The sequence below is a fragment of the Ptychodera flava genome, chromosome 1 (assembly GCF_041260155.1).
Source record: "Ptychodera flava strain L36383 chromosome 1, AS_Pfla_20210202, whole genome shotgun sequence".
Taxonomy (NCBI): Eukaryota; Metazoa; Hemichordata; class Enteropneusta; family Ptychoderidae; genus Ptychodera; species Ptychodera flava.
In genome coordinates this window covers 469,813-495,137 of record NC_091928.1, presented here as the reverse complement: position 1 = coordinate 495,137, position 25,325 = coordinate 469,813, and the positions used below count along the sequence as shown (strand labels likewise).

The 25,325-nt window shown below is 41.3% G+C and overlaps 1 protein-coding gene across 2 annotated transcripts in view; it reads right to left on the bottom strand.

Moving 5' to 3' along the window:
• LOC139134594 (NEDD8-conjugating enzyme Ubc12) overlaps positions 1-25,325 on the bottom strand; it is a 64,558-nt gene that overhangs the window by 25,943 nt on the left and 13,290 nt on the right. For both annotated transcript variants that reach the window (XM_070702710.1, XM_070701905.1), the window contains exon 2: positions 14,166-14,260. In XM_070702710.1, the coding sequence (XP_070558811.1) occupies positions 14,166-14,260 (95 nt within the window). The remainder of the gene's footprint in view (positions 1-14,165; positions 14,261-25,325) is intronic.

Here is a 25,325-nt window from a genome sequence, read left to right as displayed (position 1 = left end):
AAGCGGATTTTCACCGACTTGGCAGGAAAAGGGTTAAAGAAACAACGTATTCCATATGATGTATTTTAACATCTATGTTCGCGCTGCCCATTCGCCACGTTCGCAAATGCGAATTGAAATCAGCAGTGGCGAAGAAAAATCGATCCTAATTCGCCACAGTGGCGAAAGTGATGTTTGTTGAAAAAATTCCGCAAAATAAGCTAAAACGTGGGGTTTTTTAGTCTTTTGTTGATCTGCGCTTCTCTTTCGGCGATTCGCGAAAAAACTATATCTACTTCCGTATTGTTCTCTCCGACGTACGCAATTGCAATCGAGCCAAGTCTCGCGAGAGATTTGACGTCATTTGTATAGTCTACAGCATGCATAAATGACTATCGCGAGAATTGAAAATGCAGGCAGATGCAATCGAGCCCTAGTCTCGCGATAAATTTGACGTCATTTTGTCTAGTGTACAGCAAGCAAAGCGAACACTCGCGAGAATTGAAACTTTTGCTACAGCAGACATACGCATTTTAATCGTGGTCACAACGTTCGGTGTTGAAATTTATTTGCATCATGGTCTAGACGTTCCGTGTTGAGCATTTTAATCGAGGTCTTATTTTAATGGTGGTCGATTTGCATCGCGGTCCTCATGGTCCCGTATTGATGTTCATTTAAATCGCCATCCCAACGACGCATTCCGTGTTGTTGTCGATTTGCATCACGGTCTCGACGTTCCCTGTTGTTGTTCATTAGAGAGGTTATAATCTAATTACGTGTACGTCTGAAGGCACACAGTGGCGTACGTACGCGTATCCATGCTCAGTTGTGATTTTTTTTGGTTGATTTTGCAGTATTGTTTTTTCAGAAACATACAAAATTTGTCTAAGTTTTAGGAAACAATTAATTTCTCTACACGAGGACTATTCAAGCTCGTTGTATCCTCGCATTAAATTTACCGATTTTCTGTAATACAGTTATTTATGTGGTTTACGGAAATCTTTGAGACAGCTACAGGTAAAAAGTTGAATTAGACGACAACATTTCATTTATGTCAGGAAATCATAGCACGTACGTCTTGTGCATGTGAACTCTACGGAATTTTCTGATATCAAAGATGTTTGCTAATTTACAATGATACACATACTTAACGAGATTTCCTGTCTAAATTCCCGCAAATCACCAAGAAAATCTAAAAATTACTTCACGTAATTAAGACTACGTGTAGAAGTGTCGTTTGATGACGTTCCGAACGTCTGAGCCACATGTACGCGACGTCTTGTATGACGTGACAAAGACACTACGTGTACTGATGGAACGTAATTACGTGTAACCAAACATCTATTTTAATCGCAGTCCGAACGTTCAGTGTTGCTGTCATGCTGTTGATTTGCATCCCGGTCCCAACCTTCCGTGTTGCAGTTCATTTTAATCGTGGTCTCAACGTTGCGTGCTGATGTCGATTTGCATCGCGGTCCAGAATCAAGCAATTTCCAGTGTTAAAATGAAGACAATTGGATACAAGGTTGACGTGTTGATAGTTTATTCTTGTGCATGCAACCGACATTGGAGATTATAGCATTATAGAAAGCTTTGTTTTCGTAAAAATGTGTGGCTAATAAAATTTGTCTGTGGCTAATAAAAATTTGAAACTATTCGCCACAGTGGCTAACAGCTTTCCAAACCCAGCGCTAACACAGAACATAATACTGTACATTTAAAGGCTGTTGAAAACATAATACTGTAAAGTTGATTTTTATTTGGACAAAAGATGCTACAACATACCGAGCCAAGTGGGTGAAAATACGTCATGTTTTTGTTCAATACCGCTTTTTACTGACTTGGCTGATGGGGAAGTGATACAGTTATTACTGTTTGGCAGGAAAAGGGTTATTAGGCACATTTTCCTTGAAATACATGACCCTGTAAAGAATATATGCAAAAAGTGTTTAAAAGTAAATTTCTTTTCAAAAAATAATTTAATCGGTGACCTTTAGGATTTTTATTCTTTGAGTTTGTTCAATCATCTTGTGCAGTGAAAAATTTATAAAATGACTGAAAAATAAAAACTTGGCAGAATTAGAGTCTTTGTGATGTAAGTTATGGGTTGACATCAAAATAATTGTAATCTGTTTGAAGTACTACTCTACTATAATTTTAAAAAGAAAAGTTCATGCAGAAAAGGTAAATATATTGTCAGCAATCTAGTGTTAATTTTGACTTTATATCAAAATATGCCTTTGCAAGAACCCAAATACATAGGGCGAAATATTAAAACAGTGCCAATGGCATGAGAACACAACTGGTTTAACCCTTTTCCTGCCAAGCGCCCTTGTCCGTTATCCTGCCAAGTCAGTAGAAAACCGCCCCATAATATGTGCCTGCAAAAGATTGGCTCTCCTGCATGTTATCCTGCCAGGCATTTTGGCAGAAATCGCCCATTTTCAGGGTTGTTTTAGCCGTACTATACGTGTTAGACTTCGATAATTTCTACATGCCCGTAGACAGGGGAAGGAGCTCAAGGGTTACTGCAGAAAAAAATTGAGGTCACCGGCTTTGTTTGCCCCTGGGAGTGCGTCATTTTATTGCCGTTTCATGTTTATTTTTTCGGAAATAAACTCCTTCAGTATTACGCACGTCCGCTAGGCACAAACATCACCTCACTCGTCTGTTAGTCAGAGACCCTGAGGGTCGTGCTAGGGGTGCAGCAGCACCGGCAAACCTGTCCTGTTTCCCCAGGGTAGGGTCAATTGAATACGTACCTTCAACGACTTGGCAGTGTAGCACAAAAACTACGTTTTTGCCGTTGTATTAACGACATGGCTGAGCCATTGAAGCACAGCTCCATGTAGTTTAGCCAGCTCAGTTGGGAGTTGGTTTACGAGTGTTACCGTTCATTACTGACTTAATCAAGTGGTCCTCAGTCAGGTACGGGTTTGTACCGACATGGCTTGGGCTGCAGCTAACCAGTGATAACCAGTCACTACACCCAAGTCGTCAGTCTCACTTTTGCGATGCATGGGTACAACGCAATATGCTTCCATTGTTCTAGCCATCGACGTGTCCACATGCCTGGCAGCCATATTGTACTGCTAGCTGGTTTGCATAACAAAAGCAGTCCCTGCTAAATGCAGGCGGTATCCCCGTAGCATATTGACCTTATGTCACCTTTTGAATTCTCTGTACGCAAACAGCGTACGTAGTTACCAATGCGTCGGCAAGAGGATACGTTTGCCTGCAAACCAGAGCCAATACTTCGGACGATGGAATAAATAAAAAATCCAAAGCTACGTCCATTGAATGGCACGGCCAAGGCGGTGAAGGGTGAAGGACGTTGCCTGGCTTGAACTTGCAGAGCTGAAGCCCAGCTTAGTACGTCGGACACCAGTTTGTAATGGTATTTCCGAGTCATTCATATCCGTTCCATCGGAGGAACAAGTCGAGCCGTCCCGTCAAAAATACGTTCTCATTTTCAGTCACGCACAACTGAATAAGTGACTTTCGTCTCGCACCATCGGCATATCTGCCAAGTCGTTTGCAAGAGGTAGCCTTCTAGATTAGCATTGCCGAGTTGGTCAAGTTCAGCAGCAATCTCTATAGTGCCAGGCAGCCAAGTATGTCCAACTCCGCCAGAAAACGTCACCATGCTATCCTGCCAAGTCCGCTAAAAAGCGGTAAAAAAAAACCAGCCCCCCTCGGGTGTGGGGGACTGGCGGACAGGTTTCTGCACCTTTCCCTGTCTATCGACTCCCTGCGAACCCATTTCGAGGGGAAAAGGCGTTCCTTGTCAGAAAACCTCTCCTCAGATGACCCCTAAACGCACAGGGGATAGCAAAACGTAGTGCCGTCGACTTGGCAGGAAAGGGGGTACCCAAAAAGGGCCCGATTTCCACCGGGTTGGGAGAATAACGGTCACCAGTGCTTAGATTCTGGCTACACCGAATTTCAAGCGGATTTTCACCGACTTGGCAGGAAAAGGGATATACGGCTTATTTGCGACATTTACAAACTATGTAAGGTTTGTGATCAAGAATAATCAATGAGTTAATTTGCAGCGAAGTTGAAAGGCATTTTTCACAACGTGAAATATTAACCCATTTTTGTGTCAAAGATCCTGAAACTTGATGATTGCTGCTATTGGCATATTGAAATGTTAAATAGACAAGTCATCATTGATGACACAGTCCCCACTTGTTAATGGGTATTTTGATTACAGGTCTTCAGAGAGCTGATGATAGAGTCCTCTTCATTAGGTCTGTGATAAAAATACTTTTGAATGAATTCGCTTGATACATGTCTGAGTTATGGTTCAGGACATGAAAAAATCATAACAAAATGGCCGCACAGTGGCCATATTGGATCGCATCACAAAACAAATTGATGTGCATAGCTATGACATTGGTCGATGTCCTTGTACCAACTTTGAATAAAATCGGTTGAAACATGCGGATATGCCTGTGAAATGGCTCTGTACATGAAAAAATCGTAATAAAATGGCCGCCTGGCAGCCATATTGGATCGTATCACAAAACAGATTGACATGCATATGTATTACATAGGTCAATGTCCTTGTACCAACTTTGAATAAAATCGGTTGAGATATGCCTGAGTTATGGCTCTGTACATGAAAAAATCGTAAAAAAATGGCCACCTGGCGGCCATATTGGATCCTATCAGAAAACAAATCGACGTGCATCTGTATGACATATGAAGTAATCCTTGTACCAAGTTTGAATGAAATCGCTCCCGGCATCTCTGAGATATCGGCGTGAACGGACGGACGAACGCACGGACGGACGGACGGACATGACCAAACCTATAAGTCCTCCTTGACGGTGTCCGTGGGGACTAAAAATGAGTACGTGGCCCGGCTGTTGATTTTTGTCACAGGTCCCAGAGCAGTGGCCAGTGGACGCACGTCGCCTTGCTCATATCATGAATCGCAGACTGTAACATAGTAACTGATTTTCCTTTAGAGTTTACGTTGTGATAAAAGAAATGACTAAATTTTAAATGTCTGATTGACTTAAAAGACGCAATAACCTGTAGGGGCTACTCAATTGTGTGTAATTTTGTAGCTAGAAGACGTAGTCTCACAATGGACTCTTCAGTGAAATTCTCGGCCTGATATTAGTGCGTCCCAGTAACTCCCATATTTTGGGGGACGGAGTTTCTAATTTTGCATCAAAGACACTAGAACACAATCTGGGAAAAAAAACGGAAATTCTCTTGCGAAATAAATTGGCTGCCGTTTGTACTGGTCTGCAGACTTTTTAAGGGTAATTTTATACTGGTTCAGGATAAAAAATCACTGGTCTGGGACCTCGGACCAGCGTAATTTTCAGGCCCTGTATTTGTAAGTGGATGTTTACAGCAAAAATAAAATAATAAGTATTCCAAAACCAGTAACAAAAGTAGTGGCTTATGTATAGTTTTGGCACAACAAGGTCTTAAAGGGAATTGTAGATGAGGATATCATCTAAGCAGGTCATCAAAGTCATGGTCATTTTTCAGTCTTACAGCTTGTGTAAGTTCATGAACTCTTGCAAAGGTTTGGTGCAAATGGCCCATAACTGTTTCAGATCATTAGAAAGCCATCCATCCCTAAGTAAGTGAGGCTATCCACAATTCCCCTTGATTTGTGCACTCAGACATTGTTTGCTACAGGCTTCTTCAATTTTGTCACGTTCTTAGCTATTTGAAACTTAGAATTTAATTTCAGGATTATTTGTTATACCTAGGTTCCAAAATTATTATGTTTAAAATTCAAGAGTAAATTAAATAAAATTAAATAAGAAGTCGATGTTTGAAGTAGTTATAAAAAATACCTGTCAGGGATGCACAGTAAGTGAGGCTACCCACAATTCTCCATGATCAACACACATGGAGATCACTCACTGAACTGAAGCAAATTTCTTATACACAGAACAGGACATCTTAGTTGCTAATAACTTTACCTTGACAAGTGTAATAGATCTCCTATTACAAGAATGGAATACCTAGAATAATTTTTTGTTCCCTTAAATTTACTGGAGGCAAGGATTGATAAAGTGCAAGGATTCATAAAGTGAAATGAACAATTTCCATCCATACTCACTTCATCAATATAATCTAAATCTGCTCTTGTTATACGGCAGCTTTGTAATAACATACAAAGGTAAAACATTTAATTGCATTGTAGCGGTATGTGCAGTGTGTGCGTCTGGATGCGAGACTAAATTCTGTATTTAGTTGATCAGTCCTACCATATCCCTTTTTCTGCCAAGTCCATATTTCACCATCAGGTCAAGATCATAAGATGGTTAAAATTAATGAAATACAACATATTCCATATGGTGTATTTTAACATAATACTGTACATTTGAAAGCTGTTGAAAATGTAAGTACTGTAAACTTGATATTTTGGACTAAAGATGCTATAACAGACCAAGCCAAGTGGTTGAAAATACATCATGTTTTTGGTAAATACCGCTTTTTACTGACTTGGCTGATTGGGCAGTGATACTGTCTGGCAGGAAAAGGGATATACCAGAACCTTTTTCAAATGTTTGTAGTTGCTGTCAACTACACTTTGCTGTTTTACATGTACAGTTCAAAGCGGAACTAACGCACCAAAAGGCTCGCCTCGGGCTCGCCTCAGGCTCGCCTGAGGCGCGCCTTGGGCGCGCCTCGGGCGTGCCTCAGGCGTGCCTGAGAAGTGGTTTCCCCTTGGAGACCTGATGTACTCGTATGCAAATTTATTCACGTGCATGACAAAGGGCAGCAATATTGACAATCAGTACTTGAACAATAGACCCGTCAAAACGATCTCGCTAACCTTTACATACAATGTTGCAACTCTCGGAAACTATCGCTAAAACCATCTGGAAGTAAAATTGCTACACTTGATAGGATTTATATTCATCTAGTGCACATGAGGCTGCTATTGCACCCTACGTTATTTTACTATTTACGCTTCTAGGATTCCGTGATTAATAAAAAAGTTTCCGTAATGAACTTTTTGCCTTGCTTTTATTTAGGATACGTATTTACCAACAAATGCTCCCGTTCTGCACTGTACTTACAACTGCCGAAAACCATACATTTATGCTTGTTTCTGATGATGTTTCACATGATATGTATGTGTTTCACTACCCAATCAAAGTCCTTCTTTACTTTCAAAACTCCCCGTTTCGAAGAAATCACGGCCAAGAAACAAAATAATTCGTACATTTCTAAAATGTTGTACATTTGTCAGAACTGTTTCCGCTCCAAAATCACATATATTGCGGCCAAAAATTATGTCTTTTGTCAGTGTTTTTCACGTCTGTCCATCCATACCTGATGATGTCAGACATTCAAAACTGTTCCCTATTTCAACTTATATTACGACAGAAAGCCAAAAAATTACGTCCGCTTCTGTTAACATTTTACATGTGGGTCGATACCCCTCCACAAATTCTAACATTCAAAACTGTTCCCGATCCGAATGAAATTCGGACCAAAAAAAAACATAACTCAAAGAGCTTTCAAAATTCCTCTGTTCGTTTCTGATATAGTATTCTGTGCATTTGAGTTGATACCTGATAAAGTCTGATATTCATCATAAATTGTTCTCGCTACAAAGTAAACTGGAGACGGAAAAAACGTCTTTTTCTGATGGTATTTTACATGTAATTCAAACCCCATGATAGAGAGGGCCTGTAGTCAAATTCAGTTATGCTTATTCCTGAAGTCCGTGGTATTAAATACGAACCGTTCTCCAACTTTGAAAGTTATTACACTGCATAAAGATTTCGTCCAAGTACGTGACCACAGATTTCTCATGTCGTTATGTTTTGAAAATGGTTGCGATATCTTACAATTATCCAGCTCAGAACTGTTCCCGCCCCACATGTATTGCGGCCAAAAACTATGGCGTTACGTCTTTTACCAGTACTGTTTAACATAACTGTCCATACCCGATGAAAGTTCGACTTTCAAAACTGTCCCCATGCCAAATTGTTACAACCGAAAACCAAATACGTAAGTCCGCTTCTGTCAATATTTTACATGTGAGTCGCTATCCCACATTCAAAATTCTTCCAGCTCCGAATAGCAATTGAGGCCGAACATAAAAAACCTCCAGACTGTCTTTTTCTAGTAACGTAATGATTCCTACATGGAACTAACTGGGGCCAAGAAACACAGAAAACAGGCATCCTTTTCTGTCAAACTCAGTGAAGTCCGAAGAATCAGAACTGTATGAATTTCACGCGACTGATCACTACATGATGTTAAAGGTAATAGGTGACATATTGCAAATCATTCCACTTTATCGAATTGTGAAACAGCGAAAGTCTGCCTTCGAGGAATCATGCTCCTTTTTCTCGGAAAACGGCCAGTTTCCATAGTAACAATGCAAATTGTAGACTTGACCGTCGAGAATAACTCGGAGCTGCGGAGCTGGACGGAGGTCTGAATTTTTTGTGTACAAAATGACGGAGGCACTGCTAAAGTTTCTGAATATACGTTGAATAATAGAACACTGGCTAAAATGCTCACTAGAGAATAAAGTTTTTGTTACTCTCCGTCCCTATCTAGCACTGGCGATTACAAAATTACGCCGAGTCAATAGACCGTGTAGTGTATTCGATGTCATCAAAGTCCCAATATACATAGGGAAACCGCTGGGAATATCCATATATCGACAATTGATCAGCGGACAGCAGTATTGCTCTGTCCGTGATCATCTTTTAGTTTGTTTATCAAAACCGCGGGGTGTCTCATAAAGCATAGGCCGTTCATTTTGCATGACCGATAGGTGGGAACAACCCAATTAAAGGATTGACTTTCTATGAATAAAGTTAAATTGCTTTTACGTATGTGTATCACCAAGTCTTTTGTTGAATCGCTCAGTAAATTTCATTATTTCCTATTTTCCTGAAGTTTTGATGACCGTTTTGCACGAATGACTAACCACTACATGTGTAACTAGCACTTTTTCCTACTTGAACCCGCCCAGAAGCAACTCGCCGGATCGCCCTATTCCCACTGGGCCAAAACCAACTCGCCCGTTGTTTGAGATGTTCACAAGTATACGTACCGCGGACATTGCGTTGTAAATTCACGTGCATATACACATTTTAAATGCATCCTCCATCGTCGATTTAGTCTGTACATATCGAGTAATTGACGGTAGAATCGAGACTGTCTATGATTTTATCATTTTGAACAAAAACATTTCGATGGATTAACTAACACAACCAAACTTTTGAGCATTTTCTTCAACTTTAAAAACTAAATCATCGCCTTTCCTTGACAATGCCGTTTTCGTTTGAAAATGCTGTGTTCCCCATTGTCGGTATGAACGCCCAAGTTTGCCACGGCCGTACTGACTGAGTGATGGCTATATCTTCAGCTAGTTTTTTCAGTTTCGGAAAAGATTTACCAACTATTCCTTTCAGTGCAAAGTGCAGGTCTTTCTACGTTTGCAGAAAAAAAATTACTATCGTTGCCTCGCCCAACATATTCATGAATTGAATTCGGGCGAGCTGAGCAGTTGGTTCTTGATAGCTTGAAAAGGTAGATACGCTATCAACACCATTGATGCAGTGCCGTTTTTCTCGCCAGGTTTTCTCATTTCCCGTGAATTTTTGGTGATGGCTATTTGAAAATAATAATTTTGCGTCCGCTGATCGTGGCGATTTGACGTGGCTCTCAGAAATTGCGGTCCGGAAACGTCACTGGCTTCGAGCCGGAGACCAACCAAAAATACATTGTCACACGTACATAACAGGTCAAACCAAATTTACTTGCTCGATTGGATGCGTTGAATGCAAAAAACAAACTATGCCATTAATCAGTGATTAAAAGCTGCAGCAGTTCAGCATTCTATCCAATTGATCCCATGCTTGAAATATTTTCATTTAGACTGTATTTTTCGTCGTAGGTTTCTCGAGAAAAATCTACTATGTGCCCACTTCAGTCGGAAAGCCCCCAGATGAATAATGGTATCATCCGTATGACGCACGCAAATAAACGTAGCTGACGTATGTCTTGTGCCATGTCAAGGCCGAGACTCGGACACGGCGTACACGGCGACATCGTCTTTGCCTCTGAGGAGAGACTTTTAGAAATATAGGCAAGAAAAAAGGTCTGGCTTTATCTACGGTTTACTATATTCTTACAAAAATACAGGACACTGGCCTTGCATGTCTTTGAAAATCGATTTCGGGACGTCCCTAAACGAAAGCTCGCCCGGACGTAGAATCAATAAACAAAAGCCGTCGATGACAGCTGGCAGCTAGTACTACTCTACAGGTTAGGCCGGCTGACAGTTTGAACAACGTGATTTGTAACATTGATTTCCCGCCAGCAGCAACAACCATTCATGCTGTATTTAAACTTATTATAATAATGAGCTAATACGCTGAAACTGTCGGAAAAACGAAACCTTGCATTGGTTATTTATTTAAACAACTATCTATTCCCCACTCGCTGCAGTACGGTAGCTCGAGGTTTTGCCTGGGAATTTGGGTCAGACGGCAAAACCAGATCTGGTTTTGCAGTTCGTACTGTACTGCAGCTATCCAAGAATATGCATCTACCGTAATTTCGTCGGCAAGTCGGCAAATTAGCAATTTAGTGACTTTGAATTTCATTCAAGGAAACTCTCCAGCACTGTCGGTTAGATCGGAAATATTGCCGAAGTAACTGCTCGAGATCACTGCCACCGTGCGATGGATGTATAAAGCTTAAAATGTGAAAAACGTTCGTATACAACAACCAGAAATGAGACGCACATTGTAAACCTCGACGTAAGTTGATAACTGTATACTCAGATAAGAGTTGACAAGTTTTTTTGTGAGAAATTGGAAATGACGGCATATAATTATGACAACGTCTGTACATGACGGGCGTCTGTCACAGTACTTACCGTTTTCTCTCCTGCACATTTTCTGAAATTTTGAAAGTCTGTCAAATCGGGTTGCTTCAACCGTGACAGGTTCCCTGGTCAATGAAATTTACCTCAGCAATGCAACAAGACTACACATGGGCAAAAGCAATGTAACTTTATTCATAGAAAGTACATCATGTAAATCCTTTATTGAATAGTTACTATCGCGACGTTCACGCAAAATTAACGGCCTCTGCTAGTGGTGGTGTTTTGTCTCTGACTGTGCACTCCACTGTGTTTTTTATAAACAAACTGCACAATGATCTGATGCACTTTGCGATACTACGTCGGCTAAACACTTGGCAATATTTTATAGGGATATTCAAAACGGACGTGGGGACAGTACGACTTTGGTGTTCGAGACTTGAAGTAACATATTGTTGCTACGATTCGCGACTTTCTCTACTGTGAACTTCACCGATAACGGCATTGACGTGTCTTAAAAAAAGAAATTTTGTCATCCCCATAATCCGATGTTGTATTTGGGCAATCATTTGATAGGCCTAACTGTAAACTACACAAGTCGCTCAGGATCTAGTAAGTCACTGACAAATAATTCATTCCTTGCCCTTTGAACCCAATTCAGATCCATATAAGGACTAAATAATGACATCATCTATGTAGGGCAGCATGCAGCGGAAATTTGCATATGAACAGAGCGACCTTTTGATGAACCGGGTCAACAACTGTATCGTGAATACTTAATTAGGTCTGGTTCGCTGGAAGGGAGAGAGACTTGTAAGCATTTTTTCCTCAAAGAACACACGATGTTTTTTTGTGACAGGTTATGTGCCACCACATGACAGAAATGACAGACATCGGTACTTTTTGAGGGTATTTTGTGGGAAAATAAAGACTTATGTTTATCGTTTGAAAGTAATGTGAAGTTGAAACGGCGATTCAAATGGGTAGCCCGGAGCATAGCGTTGACTGCACCGGCCACTCTGAGTGAAAGCTCGATCAATATCGTGAGTCTGTGGTTGAGGTTTTCTCTGTCAAAAACACTCAAGATGGGGAATTTTAAAAGGATTTTCACCAAATCTTAATTTAATATGTTATTTTGGAGCGATCAATGAATGTTTATGTGAGGTAAACTTTGATACCGCGGCATGCTCCCTCGCCAATACAGAGACAGTCATCAGCCTGTCACGGGATTCTTGACAAAAATGTACAACTACAACACACTGCAACGCGTTCCAACGGTCACTCCAAGTTCCGAACTGTTGACCTCGCGTGATATTCCCACGTCTATGACTCATTATTTTGTCTTAATAAACCAGGAGCTTGAAATGATGGGGATAGAAAATGAGACACATTGATACGATGGTTGGAAAATGAAAGAGGGTTCACGAGATACTAGATCAAATCAATGTTTGAGCCAATTTAAATGCCGGCGATGCATTTGACAAATAATTTACGTGAGCCACACAACAAGTATTGGCCTTCATCTTGTCGTTCCATACAAGAAACGGAAGTCTTGCCACAGTCAGTGATCGTGGTCTGGCTCAAAGAAATTTACGGCGAACGAAGCTAAATAAATTGGAGGGCAATTATTACCAATTTGTTTTTGTGGCATCGTAAAACGATCGATGGCCATCGCTGTAAAAAAGACACATGCTAAGTTTACGTTGTTTGCTACAAAGTTGTACAGAGATTTGACCCTTCAACAAAGTGGGTCACAGGCTTTCCTTTGACGTGAAGGTGTGCAGATTTATATGCTTGAACTGCAAATGCAACAAATTGTTGGCCAGTCTACAGTCCAGAAATTACGTCTGAAAAGTTAGGTCGACACTGGTCTTACTCGTGCTCAGTGTAACCACAGTGTGGCTGGGACAGTTATCGCTGCATAATTTACATGTCAACATAATGAGGATTTCCAGTTGGAGATAATGAGCTATTGAGGGCAAACCTGTGTGGTCTGAGACGCGCCTCAGGCGCGCCTGAGGCACGCCCAAGGCGAGTCCGAGGCGAGCCCGGATGGTGCGTTAGTTCTGCTTTGAACTGTATATTGCTGCTATCATATCTACTCCTTTGTCAGTTATGTTAGTTACAGTTGGTGGTGCTTTCCATGTTTACATTTGTACTATGACAGAGTTTACATTGCTGGTTTACACCATACAAATTATGTGTACTTTCATTGGCTGGATCTTTATTTGTCACATGATGGGCAATATGATGGGCTACAGTGCTACTTTTATTTTGATTCAATTGGTTGGTTACATTGCACAAGGTACTTCGTTAATTTGGTAATTATTTTTTTCTGGTTGAATTGATAGGGTTTTTACGGTACATACATACACACAGACGATATGTACATGGGATGCAAATGAAATGATTCAACTTATACTATTAGCTTTCTTTGGTATACCAAAAAATACCGCAATTATACGGTGTCGCTCAAATTTGATCAGAATTGGTACATACCAAAGATCAACAATAAGTGTTATTTCTATCTGTTCAGTGCAGGAAAATTATACGTTGATGTTATGACAACTTCTGCATAGTACAACCCGAAAAACAACAAGAAATATTTAAACCAGAAAATTAAGAATGACAAAAGTAAATAAGGTCTGAAACTTTAGGTACTGAAGGTCAACTTCAGCAACATGCATAGCAGAGAATCTTTCTACCATGGATGTACAAAAATAGACATCCATGGTTTCAGCAGATCTGTTAATATGTCACAGTTCATAAACAATGACAGGAAATGACCAATTAGCTGTTTCAGTTACTGCTACCACTCCCAAACATAATAGGTACCCTGCATACCAATAGGTCAAAGGTCAAAATCCTCTTATTCAGATGTGTGGGCTGATTCAGTTCACTGCCACTACTCCTGCACACTTGCAGTATTTCCCTTTTTCTTTCCTCATTTGCACATTTTTGACACTGATGTGTTCATTTGAACAAATTCACATCTCAACCCCTACATCTACCTGTACACCAAATACTGAGACAGTAGCTTTGGCGGTATGGGAGCCATTGTGTGACGGACATACATCCGCACATACATACCCACAAATATACAGACATACAGACGCCACTCAGACTCATCATATAAGCTCTTTTTGGTATTTATATATAAAACCAAATATGAGCTAATGAGAGCTAAAAAATCAACGGTTCGCTGTGTATATATCAGGCATTGTTTTCATAAACATATTGTATATCATGTTTTGTATTTCAGAAATTCAATAACGTGTATACACATAAGCACACATATTGATTAACAAACATAGACGTGTAAAAAGTGTAACATGATTCTTACCTCATCAGGGCAAATTATTAGCTTGAAGTTAAGGAGATCATCTGGATCTGTAAATTCTACCTGACATGTTTTTGGTAGGTTTAATTCGTTGATATCTGAAAAAAAAGAAAGAATCTCTTAGAGATCGTACACATAGAGATTGAACACAGGTAATACATGTAGTTTAAATTTCATTGTTACATAAAAACTAGGTCATCTGACAATGACACAGTGCCTGATACATGTAGACTTGCCCTAAAGTCGCTTACGGTAGCCTTTCGAAAGCTATGCAGCAGTTATTAGTCTAGGACTTCTCCTTGGTTACAAGGAAAGGTCCTAGACTACCATAAAATCAATATGAACTCCTAATAGCGCTGATCGCAAATGATGTCACTGTTCTCTTCATTAATATGTATAAATAAACATTTGTCCGCATTTTCTGCATAAATGACGAAAATAAAACCTGCGAGTATTAGAATGGCTATTTAGTGTCACACTTATTCCTGTGAATTGATGACTAAGACTACAAGCTACAACAACAGCCGCGCATACAACAACAAAATTTGTCCTAATTTCAGCATATTTGTCATAAAGTCGCGCATGTGCAGCTACATTAGTAATAAACCCGAAATTGTGATCAACGCAATTCGACCAACCTATCATGACAGATTATTTTGAACATTTTATTTCCAACAAGTCATCGTTGATGACACAGTCCCCACTTGTTAATGGGTACTTTGATTACAGGTCCTCATAAAGGATAGAGTCCTCTTCATTAGGTCTGTGATAAAAATACTTTTGAATAAATTTGCTTGATACATGTCTGAGTTGTAGTTCAGGACATGAAAAAATCGTAATAAAATGGCCACACGGTGGCCATATTGGATCGTATCACAAAACAAATAAATGTGCATATGTATGACATAGGTCAATGTCCTTGTAGCAAATTTGATTAAAATTGGTTGAGATATGCCTGAGTTATGGCTTGTACATGAAAAAATCATAACAAAATGGCCGCACAGCAGCCATATTGGATCGCATCACAAAACAAATTAATGTGCATATGTATGACATTAGTCAATCTCCTTGTACCAACTTTGAATAAATTCGCTTGATACATGTCTGAGTTATGGTTCTGGACATGAAAAAATGTAATAAAATGGCCACAGGGCAGCCATATTGGATCGTATCACAAAACAAATCAATGTGCATGTGCATGACATAGGTCAATGTCCTTGTACCAAGTTTGAATAAAATCGGTTGAGTTATGCCTGAGTTATGGCTCTGTACATGAAAAAATCATTACAAAATGGCCGCACAGCGACCATATTGGATTGTATCACAAAACAAATTGATGTGTATAGCTATGACATTGGTCAATGTCCTTGTACCAACTTCGAATAAAATCAGTTGAAACATGCCTGAGTTATGGCTCTGTAAATGAAAAAAATCGCAATAAAATGGCCGCCTGGCAGCCATATTGGATCGTATCACGGAACAAATCAACGTGCATCTGTATGACATATGAAGTAATCCTTGTACCAAGTTTGAATGAAATTCCTCCAGGCATCTCTGAGATATCTGCGTGAACGGACGGACGCACGCACGCACGCACGCACGCAAGCAAGCACACAAGCATGGACATGACCAAACCTATAAGTCCCCCCGGACCGTGTCCGTGGCGACTAACAAATACACAGAACAATACAACATACAGCACAGAATGTGTCTAAGTCAAGACTTCGGAAGTCACCTAAGGCTTTATATAATTCAATCATCCAAGACAGTGAGGATATCACTTATGAACTGTCAAGAGAGTTCAAATCCCTAATTATACCACCACTAAAATTATTTTGGCTTTGTTAATTTTCTAATTCAACTATTTAAAATTGTAAATTATTTTTTCCTAGTCAAATTGATAGGGTTTTTACTGTAATTAGTTAATGCCTGGCCAAGTGGCTAGTGCAAATTAAAAATGCCCTCTAAAGTTACAAGTAGTTTGGCAGTCTGTGGACATTAAGGGTACTACCACATGTATGTAACCAAATGATTGATAAAGACCTTAGACTTATGATGTGATAGATTTATCATGATAAATAATCTTATTTTACGGGGGATACAGTTGTTCTGAAACTTGATAAGGGAGGTTGTCTTGGTGTGATTTGAGACTGGCATGGACATGAATAAATTGACCAGGAAATTAGACTTGAAACCAATGTCACACTCACACTACACAATGTGGTGGTGAGTAAGCTCCCATAACGGACAAATCTTCCTTGTTCCAAGGATACAGAGAATTCAATCCAACTCAGTCAAATTGATAATTTATCTAATTTGGAAAACAAGACTCACAAAGTTGCCACATTGAACACGATGCACACACAACAACTGACCCTCCACGACAACCATAACCAAGTCGAACCACAAAATCTTGTTCCATACAAATTCATACCAAATTAGCCTTTTACACCAAAACCTCTTTGTTCCAAGAGCCACATACAGGACATACTGGTATTTTGCTTCACCAGTTTTAACCAACTTGACCTGGTGAAATATGAACTTGGTAGAAAAAGGGTTAAACTCAAAATGATTATTTGGCCATTTTGATCCAAAGAATGCAGGCACCAGGGCCTAGGGCCTCTGCACACAGTACGTAGTGACGATTGGCCATGCACACCAATGCATCTGCCAACTCTTGGCGATGGAGGTTTTTGGCATGCGTACAGTACGTGGTGTGTTTCCAGCATTACTAGCTTCCACTAAGGGCTGTAGATTTATAATTAAAACACAGGCATAGTAAATGTAATGTCTGTGTTTAAGTGGGGAGCAGGGTTTGGCTGTATTTGGCTGTATTTTGATTACCAGGCCAGTGCACGTGCGGCACTGGTGCTACACCAGCATTTGTCTGAGATACATGTGGTTCACCGTACAAGTGAAATAACATAACAATCATTTTGAATACAGTTTTTCAATTTATTTTATTCTATTGGTTGTGTCATTGTCGAGTTGTCGCTGAACAAAGATTGATTTTAGAGGGGGTGAGGGTTAGCATATATGTGATTTCATAGCGCCATAATTACTGATTGTAGGAGGTATGTAAGACTAAGAGTGCCTTCAACAGAATACTCTGAGTTCAAAAACCGAGTCGGACCATAGACTCTCGAGAAAAACGGGACAGGCAACTGCTGAGGTTTCTTTGTGTGATCTATCTTGGAATACATTAAAGTTTATTTGCCAAGCGGTCCCCGACAACAATACTTTGTACTTAACACTGAATTTCATTAACGATCAAACTGACGTTCTGAATATGTACACTTTGCTCTTGCATGGCATGTTCCGAGTAATGACACAGAGAATTTTGAGGGTTTTTTGATACTAGTCATGGTGAATTTTCTGGTAACGATGAAGATCACATTTTGGATTCAAGCCGAAGCCAACGGGAAAAAACCAGACGATAAAAACAGTACACCATACATTTAGCCATAGACGCTACAGAAAACTCTTGCTGGATATCGACTATAGAAGTTTACATTTCCTACCATAAAAATCCCCGATAACAACAAACATTTACAAGTTAGACAGGTTTACACTTCCCCAGTCCTGCGAAACGAAAATCTGACCTTTATTTCATCTGTCACGCAACATTTGACGAAAATCAGGGAACACAAAAAATGACTACTCCATCGGAGCTCAAATACACGACCTCTAACATTTTGGTACTGTTTTAGCCTAAAGAAACACCAAAGTTTGGATAAGCTACACATGTTTACATCCGCAAAGTACTAGAAAATACATTTGTAACACTGACTTTCGCTGTCAGGAGAAACTTCGCGATAAATCCGGACTATCCATCGGTTGATGGAGTCAGAAGCGGTAAGGTAGACATGCATTTACACAAAGCTGAACGCTGTCCTCGTAAATTTGGCTGTTCACAGTTTTCAAACAACAACATTTCAGTAGTTAACATACATACTTTACCGAATCATGGAGCACTCCTCGCACAGAAAATATTCCGACGGTAAAAAAAAATGCAAAAACGAGGGAAAGTTCGGAGATACACGGACGATTGCGGAATGTAAACAACTCTGTGATGTCAACTGCTGTTAAGTCTGGAACTGCAGCGGTATGTGTTTTGGATTTCTGTTCGAAACTTTGTCACTTTACAACAACATACTAACTCCCTGCAGACTTCTAGTTGCATCAAATCTCGCTACCAATATGTAAAAAGTACTTTAAAACCATTTTGACGAATTCTTCTCGAAATAGTTGTAACACTTTTATTTCTAAAATTGGACTTGCGGGTAATCTGAAATAACTTGTAATCCGAAAACATTATTACCGTATACCCGCATGCACGTGTCTATGAACCGGACGTCGTGCGGTCGATTGGGTCCAGCTTCATTCCGTCCCCGACCCATTAACACCTCTTAATTATTCCAAGAAAGATCGCAGGCTGCTAATCCCGTAGACCCTTTGTTCTCTGTCGCAGTTGCCTGTCCCGATTTTCTCGAGAGTCTATGGTCGGACTTATAAGTCTGATTACTCATACTTGCATATGCTGAGTACGAGTAAAACTGTTTAATCAGACTTACGCCGAGTTACAGCCATCTCAGAAATGAATACGCTGAGTTACACTTGCTTAGAAAAACAACCCTGGAAAAACACCAGGAAATACTCGATCTTGTGATATAAAATTTGCAACAATGTATGCAGTACTTCCAGTTGGCTCATGAGCTTTGAGAAAAGAGTTGTTAACTTGATCTGTCTACAGTCCTCTTATCATCCTGATCTGTCTGATCTCCAATGTATCTTGTACAACATGCTCAAGTCATTGTTGTTGTCGGGCGTAGTTATCATCTCGCAAATTCTGAGTTTGTCATTTCTTTTCGTTAAACACGGGCTTTTCTTTCGTTACCAGATCAGATCCTGATTTGATACATGACTTGAACTAGGCACACAATGTTTCATGATCATTGTGGCAGGTTATTAGAACGTGGATGCCATTATTGAATGACCTGACCTGTGACGACATGCCCTTCACTTCAGATCGCTAATGTGGCTGGGCTGGGGGACAAGGCTATATCATAGACTTGCCCAAATTTATTAGGCATATTTACAGTGTTCTCCCTGAATAAGGTAACAGGGGCGTGGCGCCCTCTTGTGAATTCCGAGCGCCCCCTTGCCAGAAATGAAAAAGATTTATTTTTTGAAAAATAAAACAATAAAATGTACGAGATAAAAAGTTGACGGTGATTTACAAGCAAAATGCAAGCGTGAGCGTCGATCCTGCAGGCTGCAAACGTAATTCTCATCGATCTTGCAAATCTCGCGAGTTTGTGATGTCATCCGAGATCATAGGCCCATGTGCAACTCATCGATGGCAGCCATATTTGCATCGCTCAGGCCGTAACGTTATCCACGGTCCCTCCATAGGGACCGTGCATTAGGTAACCGACTTAGCTGAGTAAACATGCCAAGGAGCTTGAGGGTAACCAAGGACAGCAGAGTATACTGAAGTTTTTATGGGAGGTTCTAATTTCGCTTGTGTATTCCTTCCCAAAGCAAAACGACCTATTTTTAGGCTCGGCCGGACGTGTATCAGGATGAGAATACGTGAGTGTTATGGTGATAATTTTGACATCGATGAATAAATGTATGTCTGTCGCTATGTTTTCGTTTTCAAAAAATGTAATCTTCATTGAAATCAGTGAACTGGAATAAAAGTTATCGAACACTGTCCCAGATCTCTTTTCCTTTGAGTTTTTTATACGAAAAAAATGGAAAAATACACCCCAAGTGCCACCTAATAACACCATTTTAATCTCTGTTTTTCAAAAGCTCCAACGGCAGGAGGGGGGACACCCCCCTCCTGACCTCCCCCCGCGACCGCTTACGCGGTCGCTTGTGGTGCTTCGCACCACATCTTCGCCCTCTTGTCAAAATATCCTCGGGAGAACACTGTATTTATGTCTTGATTAAATAATTAAACTGAAAATTTTTCAAAATACAATGAGCACATTGCACTCGTCTATGGTATCAATCGAGTGACAACTTGGTCATAGACCTGACCTGTGATGTGATGTATTGATTTTGCTAATGGAACGATTGCAAGATATCGAACTCAGTTAATGGCTGGACCTGCCTCAAGTTTAACCCTTTTCCTGCCGAGCGCCCTTGTCTGTTATCCTGCCAAGTCAGTAGAAAACCGCCCCATAATATGTGCCTGCAAAAGATTGGCTCTCCTGCATGTTATCCTGCCAGGCATTTTGGCAGAAATCGCCCATTTTCAGGGTTGTTTTAGCCGTACTTATACGTGTTAGACTTCGATAATTTCTACATGCCCGTAGACAGGGGAAGGAGCTCAAGGGTTACTGCAGAAAAAAATTGAGGTCACCGGCTTTGTTTGCCCCTGGGAGTGCGTCATTTTATTGCCGTTTCATGTTTATTTTTCGGAAATAAACTCCTTCAGTATTACGCACGTCCGCTAGGCACAAACATCACCTCACTCGTCTGTTAGTCAGAGACCCTGAGGGTCGTGCTAGGGGTGCAGCAGACCGGCAAACCTGTCCTGTTTCCCCAGGGTAGGGTCAATTGAATACGTACCTTCAACGACTTGGCAGTGTAGCACAAAAACGTTTTTGCCGTTGTATTAACGACATGGCTGAGCCATTGAAGCACAGCTCCACGTAGTTTAGCCAGCTCAGTTGGGAGTTGGTTTACGAGTGTTACCGTTCATTACTGACTTAATCGAGTGGTCCTCAGTCAGGTACGGGTTTGTACCGACATGGCTTGGGCTGCAGCTAACCAGTGATAACCAGTCACTACACCCAAGTCTTCAGTTCACTTTTGCGATGCACGGGTGCAACGCAATATGCTTCCATTGTTCTAGCCATCAACGTGTCCACATGCCTGGCAGCCATATTGTACTGCTAGCTGGTTTGCATAACAAAAGCAGTCCCTGCTAAGTGTAGGCGGTATCCCCGTAGCATTGACCTTATGTCACCTTTTGAATTCTCTGTACGCAAACAGCGTACGTAGTTACCAATGCGTCGGCAAGAGGATACGTTTGCCTGCAAACCAGAGCCAATACTTCGGACGATGGAGTAAATAAAAACTCCTGGTTTGAACTTGCAGAGCTGAAGCCCAGCTTAGTACGTCGGACACCAGTTTGTAATGGTATTTCCGAGTCGTTCATATCCGTTCCATCGGAGGAACAAGTCAAGCCGTCCCGTCAAAAATACGTTCTCATTTTTAGTCACGCACAACTGAATAAGTGACTTTCGTCTCGCACCATCGGCACCATCTGCCAAGTTGTTTGCAAGAGGTAGCCTTCTAGATTAGCATTGCCGAGTTGGTCAAGTTCGGCAGCAATCTCTATAGTGCCAGGCAGCCAAGTACGTCCAACTCCGCCAGAAAACGTCACCATGCTATCCTGCCAAGTCGCTAAAAAGCGGTAAAAAAAAACCAGCCCCCCTCGGGTGTGGGGGACTGGCGGACAGGTTTCTGCACCTTTCCCTGTCTATCGACTCCCTGCGAACCCATTTCGAGGGGAAAAGGCGTTCCTTGTCAGAAAACCTCTCCTCGGATGACCCCTAAACGCACAGGGGATAGCAAAACGTAGTGCCGTCGACTTGGCAGGAAAGGGGGTACCCAAAAAGGGCCCGATTTCCACCGGGTTGGGAGAATAACGGTCACCAGTGCTTAGATTCTGGCTACACCGAATTTCAAGCGGATTTTCACCGACTTGGCAGGAAAAGGGTTAAAGACTTTATTGTGAATGTTACGTCTAAATAATATTCAGGGGAGTGCATGGAGTGGTCCGACAATACTCCTTACGATGACCACAGTCATCTTTCAAATAACTCTGCTGCCGTTGCAGCTTTTTTTGAAGGTTTACACCAGTTTACTAATACTAGACATCATGAAAATGAAATGCCTTTCTTGTAAAGAGCAGATTTTCAACGTATCAAGTCGTAAACTTTGTGAGTAATAAAATAACTGTTTTTAATAAGTCCAGCGACATTGACCGTTTATCCCTTCCAAAGTCACCCTTGAATAAAATGCAGCTCAAATTTGCAACATAATTGCACGCGCCGACGACTACGGAGCGACGAAAAGGGACATTGAAGTAGACGACATTTATGGAAATGAGCTCGGAATTCCATGGGCGCGAAAGGGCTCATGGGAGGAGCTTGCGTGACGTCATCGGCGATACACGAACGTGTGTAACAGCTTACCAAAGCATTGGAGTCTATGACTGCAGCAGTGCAGTTCTGCACGTTACGACTCTTTTATGCTCAGTAGCATAAAAAATGATTAACTGTTGTTCACTTGAGTGCAAAAATCACTCAAGGAAGAACAAACTGAGTCAGCTTTTATCGTCGTCCCACAGAACTGCTTTTTCGAAGACAGTGGCTAAAAGAAAGTCGGGCGAGTTTTAAAATCTTTAAAAGATAAAAAGTTATGTTCTACTTCTTTCATGATGATTGTTTTATAAGGGATTTCGGGATTCTGATACCGATACAAGACTATACTACACAATGCGGTTCGTATCTTGACATGCTGAGTCAGCCTACTATCGCCGGTTTTAACCAGATAAATATTAATATTGGCGATTTCGGGACTCTAAAATCTGAAGACGGAAACTACACAAAGCGTCTCTTATCTCGACAGCCCGGGTCTGTGAAATCGCCTATATATACCCAATAAATATAGTCAATTTCGGGACTATATCTGGTAATATTGATATAACAAGATATACTGGAATGACTTCTCGCCTATTGTGTCTCGGCATGGCGGGTCTGACAAATCGCCGATATTATATTTACCCGATAAATATCAATTGCGCCGGGACTCCTAGACTAATGCAGACGATTCAGTGTGGCTGTTTTCGGACGACCTCGGTTTTCGGACATTTAATGACATGCTGTTCGTTGTACTCACTTCGCTCTGTATTGATAGTGTTTTACAAGTCATTTGACAGCATATTAAGTCAAGTGACGCTGTTGTCCCGTTTCGGATATTTTTTCGATAGAAGCTATTTCGGGCTACAAACTTAGCCACACCGTTCGATACAAGGTGTCGAACGCAACACACAGAGACAGCCCATGTCCAATATTTAAGCGCCATACACGTCGAAATAAGCTTATAGTTGCGTCGTCCATGGATTAGACGTAACTAATTTATCACATATTTTTACAAACAGTTTTCTAAACACATCGAAATTGAAAATCGGGGGTTTGAAGTTTCAAAATATCAATATTTAGCCCCTATAATCACATTCGAAATACGACGTCCGATTACTGCGATAGCAGTCCAATTACTACGCACTCAACATGGGGTCAACAATTTGGCAACTTTGACCCCCTAAATAACACTTCCGTCCTGTCAACAGTTTGAGGATAAGCGCAATAAAGTTTCGAAGGATATGGTAATAAGATTTCGCAGTGCTCGTCATTTATGAAACGGCTTTGAGCGAAATTCACTACCCTGTCCGAAAAACTGTCACTAGATTTACTTGCACTGTGTGGTGTCGGCACGCCGGGTCTGCGAAATAAGATATTTATCCGATAAACATCGGCGACTTAGGACTTTAACCCTTTTCCTGCCGAGCGCCCCTGTCCGTTATCCTGCCAAGTCGGTCAAAACCGGCCCCCTTTTCCGTGTCTACAGAAGATAGGCTCTCCTGCACGCTTTCCTGCCAGGCATTTTGCGGGAAAATACCGCATTTTCGGGGTACGATTACCGACCATATACGTGTTAGACTTCAAAAATTTTTACATGCCCGTATAGAGGGGCAACCGCTGATGAGGTTGTGTCCAGAAAATGACGAGGTCACGGGCGTTGTTTGCCCCGGGGGACGTGCACTTTTATGCCCTTTTCTAGCTTACTTTCGCGGAAGTAAAGCTCGTTCGCCGGCACGCACGGCCACACCGGAGAAACGTCACCTCTCTCGTGGGTTAGTAGAAGACCCAGGGGTTAGTGCTATGGTGCGGGAGCACCCTCAAACCTGTCCTGTTTCCCCTGGGTTGTGTCACTTGGCCACGTACTTTGAACGACTTGGAAGAGTCGCACAGTGCAGTCTGCTTTGACGTAGTGTCAACGACATAGTTCCGCCATTGAAGGAAGGCGTGTACGTAGTTTGGCCAGTTCAGTGAACACTTAGCTCGTTAGTGTTACCGTTTCCTAACAGGTTAGTTGTGCAGTTGTTACTAAGGTGCAGTTTTGTACCACCTTAGCTCTGGACAGTGCAACTGCTCTATGCACTAACCCCAACGACAGATGGTTGGTACAACGTCTACGTCGCACGAGCACAGCCTCCGTTGGGCTGTGCCCCTCCCACGTGATACAACGCACTTTCATCCATTACTATAGCGTCCTTACGGATCTGCCAAAAACGAAAGTGGGGGTAAAAACAAACAAACGAAAATATGCGATCCATAGATAGTATTTTATTCGGGAATAATTTACATTATGCCGAACAATAAATCTCGGAGTCTGTCTCGACGTCCGAGTGCATGGTCCGTGTTTCAAAAATTACAATCGGGGTGGCAGATCCGTGTTTCAAAAATTATAATAGGGGGAATTGTACAAAATAATCCGTCTAACAAAACAAACGAAAATATGCGATCCATAGATAGTATTTTATTCGGGAATAATTTACATTATGCCGAATAATAAATCTCAGAGTCTGTCTCGACGTCCGAGTGCATGGTCCGTGTTACAAAGATTACAATCGGGGGATTGTACAAAATAATCCGTGTTTCAATTTACAATCAGCGGGATCGTTAAGCACAAACAAACGGCACAACCATGCTCAAAATGTGATCATGGTCCGTGTTAAGAATACAGTCAAGCCACTGTTAGGCGAAGCTGTCCCCTGTCCGTTATTTACGTCGGGTTCTCTTGCTGATGGGTGTCGTCGGGGCTGTGTGAGTAGAGGTCTGCACGCCAATGCTCCTCTTACCTCGTAGCATCATGCGATGATGAAAAGCCGCAAAACACTCGCCCTCGTGAAGATGAACCCCGCACTGACTACATCCTTTGGACGTCTCAGACAGTCGTCCGCTCGCAGTGGTCTTACCCTCTCTGCTACATACTTTACAGCATTTCTGCCGCCCCTCCAAACGGCTGACAACGTGCATCGGCTGATTTTGTGGATTGATGTACGAGGCAAGAGAA